General features: G+C 40.4%; 1 protein-coding gene across 2 annotated transcripts; it reads right to left on the reverse strand.

Annotated features, from left to right (window-relative positions):
- Position 1: 1 nt before the first annotated feature.
- LOC133136449 (DEP domain-containing mTOR-interacting protein-like) lies at positions 2–26631 on the reverse strand. Of its 2 annotated transcripts, none has more exons than XM_061253931.1 (10): positions 26419–26631; positions 25750–25808; positions 18944–19122; positions 18441–18564; positions 14691–14869; positions 12275–12457; positions 8352–8489; positions 4255–4325; positions 3554–3658; positions 2–2485 (listed from the first exon to the last, which is right to left on the reverse strand). In XM_061253931.1, the coding sequence occupies exons 2-10, from the start codon at positions 25782–25784 to the stop codon at positions 2357–2359; spliced, it is 1143 nt and encodes a 380-aa protein (XP_061109915.1). In that variant the 5' UTR covers positions 25785–25808; positions 26419–26631; the 3' UTR covers positions 2–2356. The 2 variants fall into 2 exon arrangements, with proteins under 2 accessions (XP_061109915.1, XP_061109914.1); XM_061253930.1 differs by having other exon boundaries at positions 25750–25846.
- Between the last annotated feature and the right edge of the window lie 511 nt (positions 26632–27142).

The following is a 27142-nucleotide window of genomic DNA, read 5'->3' on the forward strand; positions in this document are numbered from 1 at the left end:
ATTTCTTTAAATCCGTGTATTATCAACACATGAGATGGTCATAATACTTGCTTTCAGTGGCATTACTATGTTCTAGACAAACACCAAACCATTTATTTAGTCAAACAAGGTTTAGTAAAGAAAAAAAAATACTGTATATTATTGCACAATGGCTAATTTATAAAATACAAATTTGGTACCTTTAACTAGTTGCCCAAATATGAGGGAAACCATAATAGAGAAAACATTTCAGTGAACTTTCTGCATGACAATCATTAGATATTACCGCTTTGACAATATTACAGTAAGTGGAAAACACATATATCTCACAAGCATTAATGAGCTGAACAATGACAGTCCCTTTTCAATGATCTTCACTTCAGCATACCTTCCTGATTAGAATGATTTCATCAGAACACAGAAGAGGCTGGTCTGATTATGAAAATACCATAGATATCCTGTTTGTCCCTGTCTTTATTAAAAAACAAAGACACGATTGTCAAGCTACACTGCTTGAAAAAAAAAGCACCTTTAAAAGTAAATATTAGTGGAAAAAACAGCCTCAGGTCTAGATTATTATTGATTTGAGGTAATTAACAGCAAGTTATCTATACAACAGTGCAAAGGCAAACATTTGAAGCTTGTAATTGTACAAAGAATAGCTTTACCCACACATTTGCCAAGTGACTTGGCTATATGAGGCCACTGTTATCAATACAGTAAAAACATCTCAACTCTGATCCCGAATTTCCATACCCACCTTCTCAGTCAGCAGCTAAAAACTGTAATGCGAAAAAGGACATATAAAATAAGAACAAGGTTATTTTCAGGTGTCAGAACACACAGAAGTCAACTGAGGATAAAGAGGAAATCGGATGTTGAGGCATGCATAAGTCCCCGCTTAAAATAGTTAAATCAATAATACATTGAATGAGAACATAATAAACTCTCTTTGTGTTAACCTACAAGACAATGTGTTAGTGTACATTCCTGATCATGCATTCTGTACATCTTAGACATCGCAAAACAGCAAAATATTGACTGTTATCAGGCTTGTCACTGGTCACATTATCTACACATATTACATTTTTAATCAAGAGCTCCATTGTGTTCATTGTAGTTCCATGGTTGAGTGACATTCCATTGGAGCATAACTATTTGGCAGACCCACACTTCGTTATAAAGCCGAACAGGTTTGGAAACTCCATGGTCGTAATCTAGCATTTGTTTTATATAGTGTATATATATTTCATATTATTTGACATTTTACTTTTGGCAAGATAAGTGCAAAATAATATTTTTGAGCAATACATACTATTATATATTAATTGTTTTTTTGTTTTTTTTTAGCTAACTATGGCACTGTAATTTTATACATTTCCAAATATTATAACACATTGTTGGAAAGTAGCAACTGTCATACTGATACCCACCCTCTGATACTTGTATTCAACCAGACAAACAATAAAATATCTTCATTTTAAGTGCTTGCTGTATTTTAAAAATACCTATTCATATACCCCTATATGTTATGCACATATGCATAAGTTGTTTACGCATCAACAGTTCAGTTTTCAGAAAACCTCATTTTTACCAACACAGTCCCCACCATACAACCTGAAATCAACCTGCAATTGATATGTTTACGTGTAATATGAACAAGTCCTGCATCATTTAGGTTTCCTAGTGTTCATCTTTCCATCCCAACCACTACCATCTCGTTCAGTGTGTTACTTTAGCCAGTCCACCAGGCCTATATGTAGAGTAGACGAAGAAAATACTGTAATAACCTTTGACTTTTCTGTGCTGTTGCAAAAACAGTGAATTACAGTGTGTTTGCCTCCAAATTTCTGTCCAGTCTGGTTAATATTTTATAAAATAAAGTGCTGGCACTAGTGTTTATTAAGTCAAATATTGTCCCAGAACTTATTTTTGTGCACTACCCTTTTGCTTTCGTAAGGCCTGTAAATCAATATTTTGACAGCATTTCATTTTCGATGTTGTACGGCAGGTGACATCACAATAGTGAGAACTTCTCATAATTATATTCTCACTCCATATAAGTGTTGCAACCATACATTCCAGCACTTGTAGAGTTACGACAAGACCTGCGCCCCTGTCAATGCCACTCGGTCCTCTGAAACCGGTTCTCCTCTACATCTTTAGAAGTCTTAAGCCTTAAGTCTTAGGGGAGCATATACAAGCTTCATGTACAGGAGAGCACTCTGTTCTCTGTGAACAGTGCTCAGAGGGAAGACTCCAGGTCAGTGCCAGTGTGTCCATGCACAGAAGTGCAGTTCTACCTGCATCTTTCTGTCTGTATCTGCAGTACACATTCATGGGGGAGCGGTCAGGATCAGGAGCTGGTCCGCCTGCTTCACTGAAGCATTTCCTCCATGACTTCCATGACCACTGTGCGTGGGCCAGTCAGGATGAGGTTGCTGACCGTCCGATAGTCCAGCGACAGAACGTTCAACCCGTTGACGGAGACCACAAACTGGCAAACCTGAGGGGGTAGATTATATTATATTATATTATATTATATTATATTATATTATATTATATTCTTTTTTAGAATGACCAGCTATGGTATGTAGAAGAGAATCTCTGAACACACAAAGTGTCAAATCCTCAAAAAGTGGATAGGCTACAGCAGCAGAAGAATGAAGTCTAAAAAATAAGTGTAATAAATACCTAAATAAAGTGCTCACTGAATGTACATGTGAATTTATAACATAAACAGAGAATCAGGATTTAGATTCAATACACATATCACACATTTTGATTCGTTTTTACAAGCATGAAAGCATCCAGTTAGATTTAGCATTAGTCCAGTAGAGCAGAGACTGCTTCACTGTGACCTATATACAACTCCGGTCTATAATGGGAATTAACATGCATGAGGGTTTAAAGCAAAGCATTTACTCGAAAGAGGCCATTACCTTTCTACCTTAATGTGTTTACAAAAGTACTATGCTAAGCAGGCTACATTATGGCCACTGAACAGTGAGGTAACAGACAAGAGAGGACAACTGTGTGTGTGTGTGTGTGTGTGTGTGCACGCGTGTCTGTGTGTGCATGTGTGTGTGTGTGTGCAGGTACATGGGCATTTACTGCCTGTTTGATCAACATGCGAGAAATGGAATTGAATTACTGAGGTACTTTCCATCCAACACAGGTGGATGTCTGTTTGTTGAAGGGACTTGTTAACTCTCGGGATGCTGTCATTGTGGTGAATGCTGTCATGTAAATGGTAAATGGTCTGCATTTATATAGCGCCTTTATCCAAAGCACTGTACAATTTATGTTTGTCATTCAGCCATTAACATACCAATGGCAATTGGCTGCCATGCAAGGCACCAACCAGCTTGTCAGGAGCAATTGGGGGTTAGGTGTCTATATGAAAAGAGGCAAAGTGTCATACTGTTATCACCAGGAGTGATTCTAAACCACACTGCAGTCACAGAAATCACTAAAAATCAGGTTCTGTCCTTTGTTTTTAGGGGCTGCACTAAGCTTCCCTTGAACAGTGACCGGTGCAGGCGTGCCTTTCCCACAATACCTTGCTTCTTACCTTCATTCCAGCAGCAGCCGCAGGGCCGCTGGGATCCACAGCCTGGACGTGACAAGGCTTGCTTCCCCTGACCACAAAGCCCCAGCCCACCGCATCGCCCACAATCTGCAGATTCACACTCGCCAGTCAACAACGCATGAATGGCTCAACTGTTGCCATGCAACAAAACAATAAAGGTATCTGTGATTTGTGGGTTGTGAGACACAATGTGAAACAATATGCTGAAAGCATACGGTTAGAGGAAGCTGAGAAAAATGTTATACAGCCTCATAAATAACACAACATCTCAAATAACTACTTTCAGAGACAGACTACTTATATAAATGAGAGATCTTAGCTTTTGATTTTTAATAAATTGGCAAAACATTCTAATTAACTTAGACATTGTGAGTTATTGGGTGTAGAATGATGGGCATTATTATTTTAACCATTTAAAATGAAATCCAAAACACAATAGTGTTCAAAAAGTGAAGGGGTCTGAATATTTTCTGAAGCCGCTGTAGACTACATCTTTATAATAAAATCAAATTACAGCTATATGGAGCAATTTCACCTGGTGTCTCCCCCATTCCAAACTACTTCCAAATGAGTGGTTACCAAAACTGTAAACATAATTTTGATATGATGATGATATGCCACTAGACTGATGATATGTTTCTGTTGTGTTTAGAGTACAGGAGTGATACTCAGTGAGGATGTACCGTGAATGTCCTCTTTATGTACGGGCCGCCTGGTGTTTGCAGCTCCTCCGGGCTCACCTGTCTCCTCAGCACTGCGTCAGAAGAACAAAAGACACACAAGTACAATGCCGTTAGAAACACTGGAATAGTCTTTCTCTAATGAAAATGTGCATGGGAAATTTTGAGATAATTAGCATGGTTGATAGTAAGATTATCATTGCAAACTGCCAACGATAGAATAAACATAATGCAATAGTGTTCTTCCTTCTTGAGTTTCGACAGAAATATATGTTTCTCTTATCATCAGACTTTCTCCTTGCAAACATAGCGACGGAACCTGAAAAGGACCCAGGCTACCTGCAGTACAATTGTGACACAGAGAAAGGCAGAAGACCATTCCTACAGAGATCTTAGATTATAGCCTGTAGAATAACTGCAGGTAAAACTTCTGGTAGGATACACTCGACGTCACTCAGGAGATAAAACATTTCTCATGGAGATTATTTTAGAGAAAGACGACTCTAATGGATAGCTTTGCGCAGAAAAAGACTGCAGCAGTCAATATCTCTGTGTTATTCTGTCAAACACAACATGGTACAGCCTTGGGGAAGAGTGCCCTGCAGTTTAAACCGTTCTTTTCCAGAACATACCAGTTCCTCTTGGCTGAAGTCCCTGGATTTGCACCACGTGCTCTGGGCCTTATGTCTACTCCACACCCCTGCCAAAAGGAATCTTCCAAAAATATCCCTTCAAAAGGGCTTTTATTTTGTAGCATTTCTCCCCCTTACAGAAATGTTTACATGTGGTCAGTGATTAGTCCAAATTGTAAAGAAAAACTGTTGGTTAAAACTCACCAACATGACTAATCAGAAATGATAATTTATAATGAAAAATAAAGGTTGCAATGTCATAGAAAATACGAGTCCAATAGGGACCATTCCTAGCCTAACTAGTGTTTAGTGTAAGGGCAGATTAAACAATGAAAATGCTACCGTGAATTCATATAATAACACACAAATTCATATAATAACACACACACATCACACTTAATACAGTTAATGCTTCTACTGTATATATAATGACTGGGAGGATGCTTTGCATATTTTGATGAGTCAAAAGCTGTTTGTGTACAGTTTCCTTTCTCCAGACAGTGATGTCTGTACTGACAGTAAGAGAATTGTGGGAAAGTATGTAGCGAATGCATGTCCACTAATTTTCACAGTAATTATCAGGGAACAAAATGGAAAAAAGTGTCGTACAATCGATACCTGTATGCTCTTGAACAAAATAAACAATCCAAGCAATCTAATGCTTATAACATTACTGCGATGTCTCAGGGGCAAAGAAACCCTAGTACGTAGATACAGTACTTTGACGTATTATCACTAACATCTTATACTGTATGCTACCCCACACAAACAATAGAAGCCGAGCCTGATGGTTTCCATCCCCTCAGGCATACAGTACTGTTCACTCATTTTTTAAAACATTTCTGTTCCACGGCGTGATCTGAATCTTTAACTATTCCCCTAGGTCTGAAGACCATGACCCAGTTCATTACTTGTGCACAGTTATTTTCAGTGAAGTTGTTTCCCTTACAAAGACAGTGGAGAAGGGTCTGGTCAAAGCTGACAGGAAGGTGACAGTAATGCAAATAACCGCACGTTACAACAGTGGTATGCAGAAGCGCATCTCTGAACACACAACTTTATATTCTGATATTGTACTTTTGTAAATGTGTTTGCCTCCTAAAATCCACCCCCACCACGTATGAGGTGGTAACAGACAGGATTTGGACTTGCTATAGATAAACCTGTAATTGTAGTGGCTAACGTTCTTTACATTTTGTATCAAACAATCTGTTTTATAGAGAAATAAGCTTTTCTGATCATTCATGTGTCTGGGCAAAAAGATGCAGATGTTTTGTATTTGGAGAGATTTGGGGGCACTTGAGGACATCTGGGTGCAGTTTTGGAAAAACTCATGTGGAATTTGAATGCTAGTAGATATCTTTACCAAATTTTCTAAACAAGTTGACATCAAGTGTGCACAAATATAAAGTAGTTTTGGGTTTGGGTTGGTCCTTGCAATTTGAGATACTGGTGCTAAACTATATAAAGATAGTATTTTTGTATTTTAATGTATCTTTTGTGTACAATGTATGCACATGCCCTGACGTGTGTGAATGGGTGAATGAGCAGCATCAATTGTACAGCGCTTTGAATAAATGTGCTACAGTATATAAATACAGACATTTTTTTTTAACCATAAAATGGCACCTCCATACCAACAAACTCTTTGGAAGGTTGGCACGAAGACAGCCCTTACTGACCACAATAAACAAAATCAAGCATCTTGGGTTTGCCAAACCTCAATGGAATTGTGACTGGAAGAGAGTGCTATGGTCAGATGAGACCAAAATGGTATGTTTGGGCCATATACAACATGGCACAAAGACTTCAGCAAAGTACCAGGAAATCTTGGCAGAAAATCTGGTTGCTTCTGCCAGGAAGCTGAGACCTTGTCATAGGTAAATTGTCCAGCAGGACAATGACTCCAAAGATACATCAAAATCCACACAGAAATGGTTAAGTAAAAACAACAACCATGTTCTGCAGCAGCCATTTAACTTAAATCCTATGAAAAATATGTGGTCTGAACTGAAAACTTCTGCAAGGAGGAATGGCCAAAAATCCCTCCAAATGTGTTCTCTATCCTTATCAGAAATTATAGGAAAAGACTCATGGCAGTCATATTTGCCAGTGGTGTTTGCACACAGTATTAAACAGTTTTTGAGGAAATTCAAGCAAATTCAACTGATGCAGCAGGAATACTACAGAGGAACACTCAGACTAAAGCTCCTTTCTTCCTAAAGTGTCTCTAACAGTTGTGCACAAAATAAAAGGTAAAGGTGAACGTGTGACAGACTGTCCCCACTACCCCAGGGTGATGAAGAGTTGCTGCGTGGTCAGCTCCCATAAACCTCACCACAACAGGTAACAGACTCGGCAGTCACGCACCTCACAGAAATAAAAACAATGTGCTATGGGGATTGGAAAAATATAACAAACAAGCCCCGGGACTTAAATAGAAAGACACACAGCTGACCTTCATCGGTAATCAGACCACACGCGGCAGACAATTGAAATCAGTAGTCAGCATGAGGGAACTGATTACCTGATGGCCAAAGTTAAACTAATCACCCTCTAGCGGTAGTGCCTGGAAATTCATTAGAATAAAAGCCTTGAACTGTGACACTTTTCCTGATGGTCTCTACTTTTGTTATTTTTGGCTTCACCTACGCTGTTCGTCAGGCTAAGTGAAAAGGCCTTGATTGTTGCTGGGTAGGTTAGTGCACTTAAACGGACCAACGTAAATTCTGTAAATGTATCCACATAACAGCATTGGCTCATCATGCATTAGTTACCCCTGACAACCAGAATCTCACACAGGCTTTTATACCTGAAATAATATAATAATGCTTCTGACAAGAACAACTTAAAAAAGCACTTGTTGTACCCTGGCTTGGAACCAGCGCTCCATGGGTGATGTTATATCTCAGTGGGGTTAGTGAGAGTACTAGGGGATTGTCAAACTCATCTTTTCGGGGGGGGTGATATGTCAGCGAGCTTCCTTTTATAGGAGTTATCAGTAGGTGTAGTTAATACTCTTGGGATGAGAGTATCATGCATAGAGTACACATTTTTGAGGAGACAGAAGGATGAGGGAGACTCTTTAGGCAGTTATAAAGGGGATTGACTTGGAGGATGGGGGGACGCTTATAGGATGGGGGAAACTTTTAGAGGACATGGCGAGACTCTTGGAAGACATGGGGAGGGTTTTAGAGGGTATGGGCAGAGTTTTAGACAGCGTGGGGAGACTCTTGGAAGATGTGGGGAGAGTTTTAGACGGCGTGGGGAGACTCTTGGATAATGTGGGGAGAGTTTTAGAGGGCGTGGAAAGACTCTTGGAAGATGTGGGGAGAGTTTTAGAGGGTGTAGGGAGAGTTTTAGAGGTCATGGAGAGACTCTTGGAAGATGCGGGGAGAGTTTTAGAGGGCATGGGGAGACTCTTGGATAATGTGGGGAGAGTTTTAGAGGGCGTGGGGAGACTCTTACCTGATTTGGGATTGCAGAGGACGGGGGGACTGCTGCTCAGGATAGGGCTGCTGCTGTAATAACCACTGCTGCTACAAATACCGCTCATACTGCTACGCCGCACGGCCGACACCACCTTAATCTCCTTACTGGGGCTCACTGAGAGAGAGAGAGAGAGAGAGAGAGAGAAACTGAACTCAGCACACACCACACACATACACACACATGCCACACATACACACACACACACACACACACCACCTTAATCTCCTTACGGGGGCTCACTGAGAGAGAGAGAGAGAGAGAGAGAGAGAAACTGAACTCAGCACACACCACACACATACACACACATGCCACACACACACACGCATACACACACACTCACACACACACCACCTTAATCTCCTTACTGGGGCTCACTGAGATAGAGAGAAACTGAACTCAGCACACACCACACACATACACACACACATGCCACACACACACACAGACATACACACACACACACACACACACGTGCGCACGTGCATACACACACACACACACACACCACCTAAATCTCTTTACTAGGAGTTACTGATAGACAGCAAGAGTTACAAACAAAATATTACTACTATTAAACTATTAAACAATATTACTAGAATGCACTACATGCACACAAAAAAACAACATCAACTCTGTTTTCTTACTGCAAAAAAAAGTGACAATAGAAAGAGAGAGAGATGCCATGTACCCTACGGCTTTGTGTGAATTCTGAAGAAGTGTGAACAGACTAAAGAAGTCAGAGAGGGACAAGTGGTTTCTAAGATGTGATATAACATATTAGCCATTAGAAATGAGAAAGGTGTGATACTGATGCATACTAGCAATGCAAACCACCACCCAGAGGTGTTGGTCAATCAAGCAGCACAAAGAGAAAACTCCATGCATCAGTCTCTGCAACACTAATAAGAGGTACTCCTACATGTTTTTGTTACAGTATGCATCTGCTATTGCGTCACAGAGCCTTCACTGTACCTCTGCATAAGCGGAGGAGGTACAGTATGGGGTGATTGTAGAGCACTGTCAGCCACAACCAGCTACAGTAGCACACTGAGCCGAAGGTTTTCACCTTTAGATAGGCCAGTACATTAACAAACCAAAAAGACACTTTAACTGACAGAATGCTAATTGCTCATTGCAGTTTTTACTGGGAATACAATGATTACCATATTTATTGGAATAAATGAAAACATACTTTTAAACTGTGTTTCAAGACAGCTTCAAAATAAGACAATTGAAATAGACAAACTTGACTTGCAGTTGAGCTCCTCCCTCAGACTGCATTCCAAGCATTTCCCAACTATCTGGCAACCCACAAAATGGGCACCACACCATTAACTCACCCAAACAAGCATTCCATGCCAGCCCTTCAGAATCCATCTTTCCATCTCTCTGTGTTGCTCCCCCTACTAACCATTCCTCTGAGTGCAGAGATGCACATTTCGCCAGGACATGCCACACAGCATTATAGAATTACGTACCTTTCAAAATGCAGTGCCTATCAAGTAACATGACGGACAGAAACCCTTTGTTTACATCCTGACTGATATTTATCATGAAGCCCATGAAGCTGCTTTAATTCAAGCAGCGAGTGTACCATTTCAAATCTCCTTCACGCAACATAGGTGCTCCCATTCTTTTGACACTGAAGAATGTCCACTGACCCAACCAATATACAACCCTATGATCACTCAGCACCAAGACAAACAAATAAAAAAGCATGTTAATAATGTTATGCTGAGGAAAGCAAGAATACTCAATGCACAAGTGAAGAGAAGGGCTTTCAAGACATTCAGGGTCCCATGGTTCAATTTCCCCTGATTTTCACCCATGACAGAGCTGAGAAACTAGGTTCCTCTCTCCAAAAGGTCAGAGTTATCTTTGCACTCCGACTCAGCAGTTATCTGATATAAATGTTAAACCAAAAGCAAACACTACTGACCACAAGAAGGAAGTGGAAGGTTTGGCTGCCTTGTTGCCTGGATATCAGAACGTACAAGATAACTGGCCAGAGAGCAGAAATGATTCATTCTTCTAATGGATACAGCAGGTATAGCGAACTTTCCACTAGCTGGCAGTGAGATGGGAGGAGACATTATGTTTCAGAAAACATGAAAGGCGGCATGGAGGAACAATCTGTCTTTTTGGAAGTCGACTGCAGATGTGTTTCTACAGTGTGGATGTGCCTGCATTCTCAGCCAGCGTTTTATGTGACAGCATACAGATTAATCTTAAAGTGAATTTACAGCTGGCTTTACTTTTCTGATATACCAATCCTGACCTTGCTGGGTGGCATCAGCCATTAATGTAATGTAAACTAATGTCTCTCATTGGCTGGTCTCTTGAACTTCTCTATCTGAACAATATACTTTCACCATTTACTCTATTTACTGTAAGCTATTTAGGCAGTCTATTTTACAATGAATGATGTCCTGATCATGTTCTTACTTAGTGCTCTGAACTACTAGCGTAGTTCAGTACAGTACTGAAAAGTGAGCACTGTTTAACATAAATGCATCATTATTATTAATGCTCATACATTATTTCACTGTAAAACATCCACGTGCTGATCCATTATCAACAAATGGGGTGTACGAGGCCTATAAAAATGTATGATGAAGGTTAAACCATTTTTGATGTCCTTTTTAATCTATCAGTTACTAAAAGTGTTTTAAACTCACAAAAACATAGGTGCTTCCTCGTGCCCTACTTAGCTAAAATAAGTCTGGTGCATAAATCCCCAAGCAGTGAGAAAGAAAGTAGTGACATTAATCCCAGAAAAAATTCAGGGAATTCCGTGGAATTCTCCTTTAAGCCCTTGGTGAAGGAAGATTTTGTCTCCTAAGGATAAGGTTTATTGTAGCGCGGGCGGATTGTAACGTGTTCCCTTCAGGCACTTGGGTAATGCTAGCTTCTTTTCTCAGCCAAAACCTACTCACTAAGCCTTTCTTACCAGCAACTGCACCTCCACACAATTTACATGTGTTACTTATAGCCTGTAAAACCGGTTAATTAAATGACTAGACTTCAGGTCAGAAATTAAGCTGAGCTCGTAGCAAGAGTCACAATGGAGTGCAGGATCAATTCATATTTCAGGTTATTGCTGGTTATGTGCGCTTCTTAAAAGGACAGCTGTGCACTGCCAGGCTCCTTCAGAAAGAAATGGTCTTAAAGGAGTACTGTCATGCTTTTTTCAGTTGAGCTTATTTGGATTAAATGCTTAAATTAGGTGTGTAGGCATTAATCACCATCAGTGTAGCCGTTTCCTAAATATGGGGCAAAACATCTCAAAACAAAAGAAGGTAACGGGCACCCAAACTCCACCCTTGAACTCAGAGACTGGTTTATGGGCGGCCACCCATCCAGGCAATTACATGACACTCGATAACAAATATGGTAACATTAGACAGACAGACATACAGACATCACAGAACCTATCTTGGCTAGCCTGAGCAATATGAGGACAGTTCTGCTGCTCACTGGTGTTTTTCTCACCATTCTCTGCAAACTCTAGAGACTGTTGTGCATGAAAATCCCAGAAGATCAGCAGTTTCTGAGATACTCAAACCACCCTGTCTGGCATCAATAATCATTCCATGGTCAAAGCCAATTTGATTGCATTTCTTCCCCATTTGGTCTGAAAAACAGCAGAACCTCTGGACCATGTCTGCATGCTTTTATGCATTTAGTTGCTGCCGCATGATTGGCTGATTAAATATTTGGATCAACAAGCTGGTGTATAGGTCTTCCTAAGAAAGTGCTCACTAAGTGTGTGGCTAACAAATGTTATTTATGCCGTAAGCAACTTTTTACTGCACGGCAAGGGGCTTCAAAGCTGGGAAAGGTGGGGTTGTTAGAGGAGACAGTATGGCCTTTGCTGATAGGGCGGGAGGCGGGGTTACCTGAGAGGAAGCTGGTGTTCCGCCGGTCAGTGCTCTGCTTGCGCAGACAGAAGGGGCTCTCCTGGTTTTCCGGAATGGTCCGGCAGCGATCCGTCAGCAGCTCCATCAGCCGCCGCCGCCGTCGGAAGTTCATCCTGAACTGGTACAGCAGCTCCCCGTCCGCAAAATGATTCTTATTGGTCACTGCGTGCACAAACACACCATGCCACCGTTTTCACTTCTGCCTCCGGAACCTGTCAGATTCTGCAGTGCAGCTTTAGATGTTGATAGGTATATTCATTCGGAATATTTTAATTTTTTCAAAGCGATGTATCCTGATTGCAAGAGAGGATTTTCGTCATCCTGATGTAATGGGATTACAGCATCTTAATCCACCAGACACCAGGGGGAAATTATATGAATCATACACACCTGTCTTTGTAAGAGATCACTGAATGTATCACAGCAGTACTGTGCTGGATGGGTTTCTATTTTTCCTCCATCTATGTTAACGATTAATTCAGTTAACTGGAAGATACCTGAGCAGTTTAAAAACTTGGCTTGCATGTCTCTGCCACAGAACATTAACCAATGCCCACCCGCACTCTGTGACAAGGAACTCCAAACTTGTATTCATATTTATTGTATAAATTATTATAATTTTTTTCCAGCCATATTTATATTACCTGTGCATTTGAATTTCTGCAATGGGAAGAATAATAAAAATGAATATTATAGCCATAACTTTATGATTAGAAAATGGCTCACCTGTGCATTTACTGTCAAAAAGAAATGCAATACAATTGAGATCTTTCTATAAAGTACTACCTATATTTTTTTCACCACTTTGACCACTTTTTGCAACGTACTTGTAATCAAGATCACGGTAAGCCCAAGGTCATGCCAAAGTAAGATCTTTCAGTGGAAATCCCTGTCTGCAGCAAGGGAAGTTTCCGGACAGGCTGAAGGAGAGCTCCAGGAATGCCGCCCATACTGTGGGTGTTAGCAGCTCCAGTAAAAATGAATGATCCAGTCAGTAGTGGCTGTGACCCGTAATAAACCATCCAGTGCATTGCAGCTGCTGCGGACAGACTCCGGCACACCACAGTCAGAAATGCTAAACATACACTTACTGCACATAAAAATCCACACAATTATCAATAGTGCATGAAAGGGAATACATTCTGGATAAAGAACTGCTTGCAGAGACTGACAGATCAGTTCATATAGTACACAAGAGTCAACGGGTTCACTCTTTATTCAAACGCAGTGCTACGGAAACAGCTGGATTTGTTCTAATGATGCCTCTTCTTTAGTGAATGGGACCAAAAGCACTGAGCTGATGATAGGTAGGTAGGTGTTCCTCTCATTTAACCCTCCTATTATGTTAAGATTTTATGACCGCTTTTATGTTTGGGGTCTAATTGTACCCTACAGCTTAAATAAACACACAATTATTGTAATAGAAATATTTGGAAATATTATTGTTTCCAAAATGACTAGCTTTTTATCCATAAATATAAAAAATCTGTGAGAAACATCTCATTTTAGAGCCTAAGATACAATAAGTGAACGTTTGGCGAAAGTGTGCCAGAATCATCCACAAAGAAATCTGAGATAAAAATAATTTTCTTTTACATTTTATACAGTTACAGAGGGTCAAAATAAGCCCATACAACACATGCAACGTTGGTACAGGACTTCTGAAAACAAAGCATGATGTTTATTGCATGTTTACTATATAATCCCACCAAAATAGAAAATGTAAAAAATCATACAGTATAAGGATGAAAAAAAGGTAAACTGATTTTCACTGAATGGGGTGAAATTGACCCCAAACATAATAAGAGGGTTAATGACACTCCATAGGCCCCACTAAGTCAAGTGAAAGAACCCTGAAAAACAGCCTTTCTTACGTTTAGTCTTAAGAGCAACCTTCTCTGCACAGACAGGGGCCTGTGCTGACTAAAGTCTGCAGGCCAGATGAAATCCTTGTGTTCCCTGCAGGAAACCAGCTTGAGTCTTCAGGGACTGCAACAGCACATATCTCACCTGCTGGCTTGCTTGACCATTGAGAAAAACACTACTAGTGCCTCATGTTTTTAAAATACCTCACTTAACCAGACACACCCAACTACAAAGTAACTGAGGCTTGGAGGTGTGTGTAGTGTTGTAAACTTTTACTGCGCAGTTCTGCAAACCCCCTTCCAAATGACTGGGCCCTCTTGGGAGTCGTTTTTTTTCTTTTTCTCTGGCTGGATTCCAACTCTTGATCTCTGGAAGCCAGTCACTATGCAGAAACTACAGCTGGGGTGGGCTGTAGGGACCAAACAGGCGTCTCCCAGACCAGGAGAAATCCCAGAACATGCTCACTGTTTTTTCACAGAGCCAAATTCAATCATGCTACACATCCAATATGGCCCTCCCTGCGGCTCACCGTGCTGAATGATGCCATGTTCCAGAAGTCTCCGCCCCAGAACTTCCGCCTCCTCCCTGGAGGTCACCTCTCCCTCCTGCAGGAGCCAATCCACAAACTCGGAGGCCACCAGAGCTCGCTCGAAGGCCGCGCCCTCCTCCTCCCGCGTCTGCAGCAGCGCGTTCTCCGTGTTCATCAGCCTATCATGGGAGAGGCGGGCCGGTGAATGCTCTGGAATTAATCCGTCCTTCAACCTTCAACAGCACCGTTAACTGTGTTCCACAATGCCAGCTTACAGCAGCCATCTGTCAGCCAACTGGGTCAGCCGCTAAAGGTTTTACAAGCAATGTCAGCCACTTCCACAGGCTCTATTCCGAGTTTTCCAGGGAAAAAATGGTTTCCGGTACTTTGAGGTTTCCTAAGCCAGAGTCCAATGCTACAACCCTGGCCAGTACAATACTTTTTCAATATAAATGCACCTCCAAAACAATGGCACTGGTTCACAAATACCTGCACAAACAATAAAATAATAAAAAACCCACATACACATCATTGTAGTGTGGCTTTGCTGAGCCAGGCTAGCTCATTGAACCAAGTGAAAAACAGAGCCGTTGGTGATGTCACTAATGCTGGCCAGTGAGGTGTGAGACCCTGACTGATGGCGTGACCTATCGCTCCAGTGGATCTGCAATGGACCGTGTTGGCTGTAAACATCCATTTCTGCAATCCCTGCAGCATCGGTGGCCCTCAGTGACCAGAAGCCACCAGTTAACGTGTGTGAAACCCCTTAAACAAAATGAACGTCAACCATGACAGCGACATCATTTGCCTAGCATAATTTAAAACAAGAGCTGTGCTAAAGAAACAGGACCGCAGGGTAGGCTCTATGTGAGGGAGCTGTGAACTGGAGTACACTACTGCTGGGAGCTGTAGAGGATAGCACCATCTGGTCACATGACACTGCTGTAACAGTGCTAGCCACCCTGCTATGTACCGTGCACGTTATGACGACACACATTCGATTATTTTTCTCCACTACTTTCCTTAATGAATGGAAAAACTCCTATCTACTCTTATCGCTGTAAGTCAACTTCCAGCACCATGGAAATTCAGATTGCGGCCAAATTAAGACCCACGTCAGTCTGATAATGGACAATGTTCTGTCCAAATCCTTTGTTTATCACTTGTTTAATCGACTGCTGTGAGAGAATAGACTTTAAATGAAAATGGAAAACCTTTGCTAGGGAAGACAGGCCACCCCAAACAACTTCCTGACTGACCTATGAACTTCAAATCTTTACCTTATTTGCTCCCAATAAAATTAATATTTGAACATGGTGTCAATTCATTTGTTATGATATGTTTAGCTTGCTGCTCAGACTGGAGGGACAGAGGGCTAGAACTATAAAAAACCGGATAGGCTGGCAAGAGGAAGGAAGGATCAGTTATCCATTTGGCCTTAGCACTAACCTTTCCCGCTGCTCTAAGTGGGGGTCAGTGTACCAAAATGCTTTCTGGCTTTTCTGCCAACCTGTATCTGTCATTTGTTTCTTTCAGTTAATGAGCACCTCCCATGAAGTGGCACATAACATGATTTGTTCTGAATCTTTCAATATAGCTAAAATATGCATTCCAAACAGACTATACATCTGCCATGTTGCAACAGTTAACTGCTCAAATTAGCATTTCTTTGTTACAAACAACAGCTTTTCTATGTAATCCCATGTAAATGTTTCTTAAGAGACTACAAAGAAAGAGAATTACGTATGAGCACCATTTATCTGTGAATAATCCCACTGACCGAGAATAAACATTCTCTCAGAAAAACAGAACAGTCACTGCTTAAGCACTACAAAATGATAGGTTTCTAAGAGACAGCCACACATCAATGTATTGACTTTGTCCTCACCGTGCTGAACTACTGTAAGAGCTGGGCTTAAACATTTAATAAATATTTTTAAACTGTCACAGATTTGCCTGGCCATAAATTTCTATTCTTAGTTACAGAGGGAGGTGCTCGTGTCTCTGGTGACTGCGAGGAATGAGGCGGGCAAACGCGTCTCCCCGACAGCAGAACAGGATATGCTTGCAAACCACGGCCGCACGCCAATGACAGAAATACAGCCCTGCGCTCAGAAAACAGATGTCTCTCAGTGGACAATGTCCCATTACATAAGTCTCTTGGTGTGGTGGTACATAAACCAAGGCCTGTTCCTGATCATGAAACCGGTCTGCTCTTGGGGCTATTCTACAGCACTAGTCTTACACTACTACATACATAACACATTGAAGTACCAGAGTTGATACAAATACTGGAACTATACATATTATTTTGAGCATTAAAAAACACCTTAACATATCGATCTATTTTATTTTGGCCTACAGGCCACGTGAGTTTAACATGTGAAATATTAAATGTAGTGTTATTTTCACAAGCCACAGACAGATTTTGAACATAAATCCCACTAGTGCTTTCTCTTCAGGTTAAGGGACTGCAGGAAGACGTCTGTCTGAATTGATCCAGGGCAACAGTAACAGGAGTTATAGAAATTTGCCATCAGCCTCTGTCCGTAAACCTATTCCATATAAAATGCGATTATAAAGAGCCTTCTTACAGTTTAAACATAAAAATTTGTAACATTTGTAAAATTCCTCATTTGGGATACTGAATAGTAGTAAGCAGCGCGGATATTTACACTCTGTGACAAGTGACCACTTTATTAGGTATACTGGCACACCAGCTTGTTAATGCAACTATTAGCCAACAGGGTATCTCAGAAACTGCTGATCTTCTGGGATTTTCATGCACAACACGCATTCTAGTTTGCAGAGAATGGTGAGAAAAACAAAAAACATCCAGTGAGCAGCAGTTGTTAATGAGAGGTCAGAGGAGAAGGGCCAGACTGGTTGAAGCTGACAGGAAGGTGACAGTAACGCAAATAACCACTCATTACAACAGTGGTATGCAGAAGATCATCTCTGAAGTGGACAGGCTATAGCAGCAGAAGACCAATAAGTGTAAAGAATAAGTCTAATAAATACCTAATAAAGTGCTCACTGAGTGTATATATTCGGTCAGGTCCATAGGTTCCAGTTTATGAGGTATCTACTATCCATTATGTACAGGCTACAGAGTAACCTTCAGTCTGCATCCAAAGAAACACTGTACCCTCATGGGGGAGGAGGTGTTTATTGTTATTATATTGTGCAATTTCTTTTTAAAGCTTTCTGACAAGAAGGAGCAAGATTGTAAGCTGGGGATCATACAACCTGTTTGACGCACCTCACCAAAATATGCAAACAATTACCAGTTACCAGTTTTCAAATACGCCACATTCATTACAGAAAATTATCTTGGATGTTAACTACAACCACGCCCTGCATTTTACATCCAAGTATGTGTTCTGTGGTTGGCTGGGGTGTGTTCACTTATGCAAGCCAGCCATCAGTACCCTGAAAAGTCAACCTTCACCTTCTTGAAAGTTAGCTTGGATATTTTGCGAAAAAAAGAGAAAATGAAGAAGGCTACAAGCAGTGGACCAGACTATGTGTGTATTTGTGTACAGTAAAACATTTCTCTTCGCAATTTAAGCTCAAAATGTATAAAATTACCTAATAATAAAATGACAAATTATAAAAACAGAGCATCTGGCATTTTATGCAGCCCACACTATCCATATCCCAAATATTTACACACCATTTGTGTTCTCCATTGTGGTATCCCTCACTTGAAATACATTATAAGCCTCAGCAGATGTGTGCAGTACATACTTTTCAAAAATTCTCTGCCCTCTCATAAAAACCTTGGCTTCATTGTCCAGAGGGAAGGTTCCATCGTCTTTCCGGAAACGGTAGAAGAGTTTCATGTCCTTGAAGTCCTTATGCTCATCGCACACTGCAACACATTTACATGTTCTGTTGGAGAGTAGCAGGCTGAACCCAGATACTGACTGAAGCAATATTGTATTTCATGATTATATTTCTATTAAACTAACCCACTTACCATTGGATGGATCCTCCTAAAGCAACTACAATTATGTAATTGGCCCTTATGAGGTTTATAAATCCATGCTACTGTATGCAGGTAAACACTTTCACAAGGAGTGAGATAGTTTTGCCCTAACATTGTATTGAATGTATTACTGCATTACAGCATTTGAGTATTCTGAAACTGGACCCTTTTTATTGAATAGTAATAACTGTATTATGTTATAGTTTTTTAATCCTATGTTTTCCTATGGCCACATTAGGGGCCTGCCCCAGAGAGGATGTACCATGATGGATGATGCTGTGATCTAGAAGTTTCTGCATGATCCTGATGGCCGTTTCCCTGTCTGAGGCCTCCCTGTGCTCCATCAGCCAGTCGATCAGTTCCTTGGCCACGAAGCAGTTGGGATAAGTGCGGAGGTGATGTCTGCGGTCCTTGATGACCTTCCCCTCATGTAGACGGAGTCTGTGGGAAATATACACAGAAGGCTTACCGTCTACTGTGGACCATTACTAAAGGCACAAGTTTGCCGTTTTCTTAGCAGAAATCCTGCATAGTAGTAATCCCATAGAGTTACTGTACATATCTCCACAGTACAAACAGGACTATATACAGGTAAATAGGCATTAAATGATGTACTTCTGTTATACCATACAAGATCCATCCATCCATTATCTAACCCGTTTATTCCTGGTCAGGTTTGTGGGGCATACAGGTTCCTCATCTAATAAAAATGATGAACACTGGCTGCCTTCAGTTAATAGAAATCAGCAGTCTGTCATTACAGATGAATCACCCTGAGATATGCATTCTTGTAATTCATGCTGAAGTGAAACCTCTGACTTTAGCTTTTACTTAAGTTCATTCAAGTTATGTTAATTTTCATTCATTCATATTTTCGCATGTGTGACTGCACAATTTTCCTTGGAGAAATTACATTCTGGCATGAATAAAGCATTACTGGATGTTTGGGATAGTTAACCCCGCGTCTCAGGAGCCCACTGGGATGGAAGCCCTTTGCCCAGTCTCTTGAAAAGCTTGTTTTTTCTGGCACGTACTTCAATACACGTTTAACTGTAGCTGTCAAAAGTACTGCTGTACAACCAGGAAAAGCCAACCAGCCAGTCTCCAAGGTTAGCAACACAACCATTTTACTGTGTCCATCCAAGTGCTTGAGCCCTTGATAATGAGCTTTCAGTTCATTGAAGAGTAGCTCCTGTAGTCTTTTTTCTGGTTGGCGCAAAATCAAATATGTCCTGGATGAAGTGTTAATTTCCTCCACTGTGTTCACAGAGTCAGTGAGGGTCAAAGAACATTTGAGCCCGTATGAAACTCAGACTGAATTATTTCTAAAGAATGCTCGAATTCACACATAGCAGAAACAAGAATAGCTCTCTGAAAAGTGCTAATTTCACACTGTGCTCAAGCATCTGGTAAAAATGAAAATTGTACTGAACTATTACAGAACAAACTTCTGGTAATAACAAACTGAAAAACTCTGGTTATACAGTGGGCTCCAGAATTATTGCCACCCAAAATAAATATGCACAAAAAGTGGTGTAAAGTAAAAAAAATAACAGTTATTGACATACGCTTTATTTTCCAACATGCGTAAAGTAATGGGCTTTATTAACAATTGAATCAACCAAAGTCTTACATTTTTCAAATAAAAAAAATATTTCCCCCCAAAAAAGAGGTGGGTGCCACAATTATTGGCAACCCTACTTTAATACTCCTTCCATTCGCCCATGCAGAAATTTTCTGAATCATTGATATCCTTGTTTTTGCGCTTAGGGACCCCCCTCTTCAGTTCAGACCAGAGATTTTAATGGGATTTAAGTCTGGCGACTGAGATGACCATTGCAGAACATGGATGTTGTTTTTACTTAAGCATTTATCTGCGGCTTGTTTGGAGTTTGATGTATGTTTGGAGTCAATGTCCTGCTGGACAATCTGCCTGCGACCAAGTTTCAGCTTCCTAGCAGAGGCAACCGGATTTTCTGCTAAGATTTCCAGGTACTTTGTTTAATTAATTGTGCCATTTAAATAGTCCCCCTGGACCACTGGCAGCAAAATATCTCCAAAACATCAATGACCCACTGCCATTTGACAGCAGGTATGGGTACTTCTCCTTGTATGCATTCCTATTTTGCCACCAAATATGTCGATGGTATGTATGACCAAAAGATTCAATTTTGGTTTTATATGACCATAGCACTCTCTTCCAGTCATAATTCCAATGGGGTTTGGCAAACTCAAGATGCTTGGTTTTGTTTATTGTGCTCTTTGTGCCACCCTTCCAAAGGGTTTCCTGGTATGGAGGTGCAATTTTATGTTTTTTTTAGACTTGGTGACCCCAAGACACAACCAATCTCTGCAATTCTTAAACTGCGATCTTTGGGTTACTTATGGCCTCTCTTTTCTCACCATCTTCCGTGCTGTCTGTGGGGATAAAAAGCACTTGCATCCTCTTCCAGGCAAGTTTGCAACCATTCTATGTTTTACACTTTTATTAACGTGCTTAGTGCTAAACGGTTTGTTTAACCATTTATGTATTTATTTGTTGCCATTACCAAAATTGGGATGGTCATCTGTGTCTTCTGAATTGACAGTTCTTTGGATTTTCCCATGCTGATGGTTGACAAAGGGAATTTGCATGCTTGTTACCTGTTTTTTAAGATGTTCAGGAAGTGATGAAATGACACAAGATAGTTCCTTTAGACTGAGATGAATTAAATTAAAGTAAAATTGTATTGCCAATTTCATTGATTTTATCTACAATAATTGTTAGGGGTGCTAATCATTTTGGCACCTGTAGTTTTCAGAAATCCATTTTTATTGAGGGTGCCAACTGTATTTATTGCAGACAAAAGATGATGCCACATATGAAAACATTTCTCCCATACATAATTTAACTAAATGTGCCGTTAATACCACTGCATATTGCAAAGGCAAAGCATCTTTGCATGAGGATGATATTGCACGTACAGGTCTATTCATAATAGAGATTTACTAGAAGAAAGTGTGAGATTACATTTTTCTTCAAATGGCAGTACAAAACATATCAGGGAAAGTGTGTGTAATTCTGTGGCACAGCAACGAAGCAACAGAGTGGACCTGCACTTAAAGTGAACATTAGGCTCTTCAGAATTTCCATTATGTCTCACCTATGGTTAAAGCTAATAGCTCTCACATGTTCCACTCTACATGGTGAAACAAGACATTTACTGTAGGCCCGGCTCACACCTTGCTCAGTTTTGGCCCAATAATAATTTTGCACACCATGCCTCAATTGCTCACAGATGTTTAGAGTTGGAGTGTACAATCACAGCCAGTCAGAAACCTCCTGCACAGCATGGTGTGCACATCGGATATCCAGAAGTTGTTAAAGAAGTGTACCTTTCTTACATTACATAGGATTTGAACTATGTGCCCTTTCACTGCAGCCAAACCCATGTACGTATGCGGTATTGACAAACTTCAGTTAAGTGTTCCATTTACTTATTGACCAACCAGTGAGTTGGTTGGTTGCAGCGAGTTGGTTGGTTGCCTGTTGTAGTCAATTAAATGGTTCATTCATGCAACATTTTGTGAGCAAAATCATAATGTTGTACATGTAGTTGTCCACTGAAGCTGCCTGTTTCTCCCTGATATCATCTCCAATCAAATGTGTCCAACCTCTACCTACTTCCCTGCCAAGAATAACAAAACCCAGTCAGGTTAGCAGTTCCTGATCTTTGAGATTAGAGCTCCCATCATCTGTTGCACAAACTGAGTAAACAAACAGCCTTTTACTGTTATTCAGATTTTTTTAAAATGGGAGACGGAAATCGTACAAAGTAAAGTAGCATGCTGACATATTTCACGGAGCATGTTTTGTTCAGTAGTGAGGAGGAAAGACAATGAATGACTGAAACTGCGGCTTGTTCGGAATATGTTCATATACTGCAAATAACAAGAAATGGAAAAACATGTGTGTGCCTGGAAGTGCCATACTAACCCATATGTTCAATTACGCTCTGCTAGCAAACAGTCATGGAGAGACCAGTGACTTTTGTGAAGTGAAGGTCTTTTGAGTGTGAGCATCCCATAGCGGATTACATTCATACTGTACTACACACACTACATTTTCCAAAGCCCTGAGAGAAGCAATATTGTGCTTTCCCAGGTCCCATGAATAGATTAATAACAAATGACTTTTCTATATGGAGTGGCAGTGCATTTCCACTTCAGAATGATGAGTGGTTGGAATTCTGACAACATCATCAGTGGCTCTGTGCTGGTAAGTGTCTTATGAATTGCATTTGGCAACACAAACCATATGTCCAGTTTGAATGTAACCCATGCTCCGCCTAAAAGCCTGGTACTACTCCCTACCTGTTTCAATCTGAAGACGCAAAACAGGGATTTGAAACTCCAATCCTGCAAGGCCAATGTCAACTGCTCATTGGTGATTGATTGGGTAAAGCAACCATATACTTCGCTTCCACGGCCGAAATTGGCTGCTTTTTTAAAGGAATCCACAAAAAACTTTAATCTGCAGGACTGGGGTTTATGATTCTTGCCTTGGAGCCAAAAAAAAAGAAATTGGTCTACCGCTTGTTAGGCTTGTTCTCAGCCAAAGGTGTCCCACAGAGCTCGATTTTGGGACATACATAAATAATAATGCTGTATCTTTATACAACTCCACTCAACTAGCTAATCAGAACCTACAGCTTGTTTTTAATAATTTTCAAAATACACTTATTGACCGGAAACTGTAAATGTACATAAAATCTATTCTATGTTGTTTTCTAGATCTTGAAACCCTGAACATAATTTCATATGTTACTCAAGCAGGTTACACATTATAAATATCTCACCATTTGGCTTGACGATAATCTTTAATTAAAAAATTATGTAGAAAAACTAACTAAAAAGGTAAGGGCAAAGCCTGGCTATCTTTACAGAAACAAGTGGTGTTTTCCAATGTCTTGTAGAAGGAAAGTTGTTGTGGCCTTGTTTCTCTCTGATCTTGATTACTGGGATGTAATTTATACATTTTCAAACCCTTGGATGCAGCCTTCAGATTCATAACCGGCGATAAATATAGCATTCATCATTTCATATTGTATAGAAAAGTTTCCTGGCCTACTCTGACTGTCAGAAGAGACCAACATTGGTACCTGTTCATTTACTATTCTTAACCAACTTCCTTATCTTCCATATCTTACAACTCTGATACAATGGAAAGACCATACTTACAACACTCGAGCAGGCTTGAACTTTCTGTACCTCATGTAAATTCAGTGAAACATAGTGCTCCAAGCTTTTGAATTGACCTACATTGAAGCTAGAGACTTGTGTATCATTGGAACAATTCAAATGAATCTGATTGTGTTTGTTTGTAACTGTTTTGTATAATCTTTTTGTAACTCGGCACCATTGAAAATGAGGGCTTTCCAGCAATGGATGTACCTTCCAAAATGCACCTTGAGAGGTAAAATGATGCACAATCACTGAGCACTTTATTTGGTATTTATTAGACTTATTTTTGAGACGTATTGGTCTTCTGCTACTATAGCGTATCCATTTAAGAGGTAAGAGGTATCCGCTCGTAAATGTTGTTCCTACAGTACCTAAGAAAAAATGTCTCTGAAATCACTCATTTTAAGAGATTTAAGCGATTTAAGAACAAATCTGTTGATATGAGTGCTTCTTGCATTCAGCCCATTGTGTACACATCTGCAGAATGTTCCTTTAGAGTTGGAGTGCACAATCACAGTCAGCCAGAAACCTCCTGCACAGCATGGTGTGCACATCAGATATCCATGTTCTTTGACAGGGGAAACCCCACATACGCTTCAGTGTGTGTACGCTGGCCAGTGATGAGCATCAACACAAATAACTAGATGGTTTGACATATTGGTCAAACAATTTACCGTCAAATGTAAATTTCAAAATTACTCTGCACAATAAATTACATAATGATGATAGTATGATTTCCAATTCAAGCCTGTTACAAGATGGAAAAATGGCCAAGATATTAATTGATTGGACTGATCCAAGTTCTGTGTGAAAGAATTCAGACTTTGTATTCCAGGCCCATGGTCCTCAGGTTGTATAATCAGCTAAAGCACTAGATCTGAGCCCCATGGTACAGATCAAATCCTGACACTGCTAGCGCCAACTTCAGCTGAGGTAATACACAACTCCCTCATCACGCAGTAGTGGCTACTCACGCAGTAGTGGCTGAAATTAAGAAAACCACACACTGAACAAAGGCAATCAAATTCAGTTCATATCTTACAGCTATCGATTTGGATGAAGTAACTTTTTAACTTTACTAAGTGCTTTTCAATACACTTCCATTTGCACCTTATACATGTTTTACATACCAGGAAATAGTCTGATGTTAGAAGGTAGATATTTTGATTTCATAATTGAAGCTGTCTTGCACTATGTAGTCGCCAGATCTAGTCACCAATGTACACATAACCATGCTTTAAATCAAGGTTTAAAGGCTAGCCAAACTTCAGCTGCCAGGTGATATGAGCTACTGTAACTACAGTAAGTGTCCTGCTCTGAGCGGGTGGCCCATAATGTGGCAGCAAACAGCATCGCCTGCATTTCTGTTTTAAGAAAATGAATCCTATCAACAATGTGATGCAACTTTTTGTGCGACTATCCACCTGAGAAATGCGTCAAATTGCTCATGAAAATTTGCACAAAAAAGAAAGAAATATATGCATATGATGATTACGTCGACACACAAATGGCTACGTGTCAATATATCGACATCATATGTCATTGCTCAACCATCGATCAAGAATATCAGAACAGTATCATTACTCACTATATTCGAAAGAGTAAGCATTATGAAGAATATCGTATTTGTGTCTTAGTGAAAGTTAATGTGAACCGATGAGCACCGACCACACAACGCAGTCTATGACATGATTGTACTCACACAACACTGTCGATGACAGTTAACTGAGCGCAATAAACGCTAATCTTGACACGGTTTATGTACCGCGGGCGTTTGAATGAACCCACGCCTTTGTGTAGTAAACTGCATTGACACAATATGAAGGAAAGAGGAACCACTCCTACCTCAGCTGCTCTCCGATGACAAGGACTTCGGCCATGCGTTCCAGCTCCGCAGTCTTCGTCTGCATAGTGTTTACCATATTGTCCATTTCTAATTAAACTTTTTAGGAAAGGAACACATTAGCAACAAAGCGAAATGATGTAACTGGGACTATGACGCGTATAGGCGGCAGCTGTCAGTTTCTCCAGCAGCCTATCAAGAGCGCTGTAACTATTCACATACGAAATATTCTGGTAGATTTTTATGGACTACATAATAAAGACAGTAGGCTAATGTACATAATCTTGAGTTTCGACCAGGTATTGGTCGAAAATGTGGCGACGCGTGACACACCCGGCAACAAATAGTCTACTATTCCTTTTCCGTGAGCTGCGCGATGCAATCATGTGCTGAAATGAGCGCAACCCACAGCAAGCAGACAATGCACTATGCCCCTTGGTATGTTTATATAAACAAGATGCACAAATTCCCTACAACATTCACCCAGTGTCTGCTTAAAACAATTTTGTTTAATGTTTGATTAATTGACTCAAGGACTAGCTTCCCTGTCAAATAGCTACAGTGCAAACCATCTTAACAGTTTGTGATCATAGTAAACATCAGAACAGGTCATGTAGCAAACCGAATCGTACGAGAAACAATTCCTACAGAAAAAGAAATGGGACACATACCAAATAAGAGGAATATAATATTTCCGTTTCCCTCGGCGGTCCTGCAGCCCGCGCAGTCCAAATTGTGCATTTATTCTAATAGTCTACACCACCTGCCACCTAGCTCGAAAAACCGATTCGTTCCATTTCTATAAGATAAAGTGACAAGTGTATTCCGTTTGATTCCCCAAATTCCATCAAGGTTTTTGTTTACCAATCACTTCGTGAGCACGTTTTGAGCCACGGTTTATGATCCGCCTCTACAAGAGCTCCTATTGTCAGTGGCTACTGGGACATTTGTAGCTGGTTGGGCGTGTTTTATTTCCTTCGGAAGTCATTTGGCTTTAAAAAAGAAAAGAAAAGAAAAGAAATTACGACAAACGTTTAAGATTACGTGTATAAAATGAAAATATTTGTGCTGACCTGAGCCAAAGCAATGGACCAGTGACCATTTGCCATATTGGAAAATACGTGAATAAACATGTAAGCCTCACTAAAGCAAGATTATTTTCAGTTTCAAATCAACACTGTTCACGTATCTGTATAAATATATCACACCACCTAGCATTAAATATCACAACATGATATTGCTTCTAGAAATATTAGGCCTACTACCCTGGTGCAAAATCCAGCTATGACCAGCTTGAAATACCAGCTACCGAAACCAACCTGCTGTTTCAAAACATAGCTTGACCTGGTCAAACTATGTTGAGTATGGAGCTGATTGAACTGGTCAACCAGGTAC

This window comes from Conger conger, chromosome 9 (genome assembly GCF_963514075.1).
Source record: "Conger conger chromosome 9, fConCon1.1, whole genome shotgun sequence".
Taxonomy (NCBI): domain Eukaryota; kingdom Metazoa; phylum Chordata; class Actinopteri; order Anguilliformes; family Congridae; genus Conger; species Conger conger.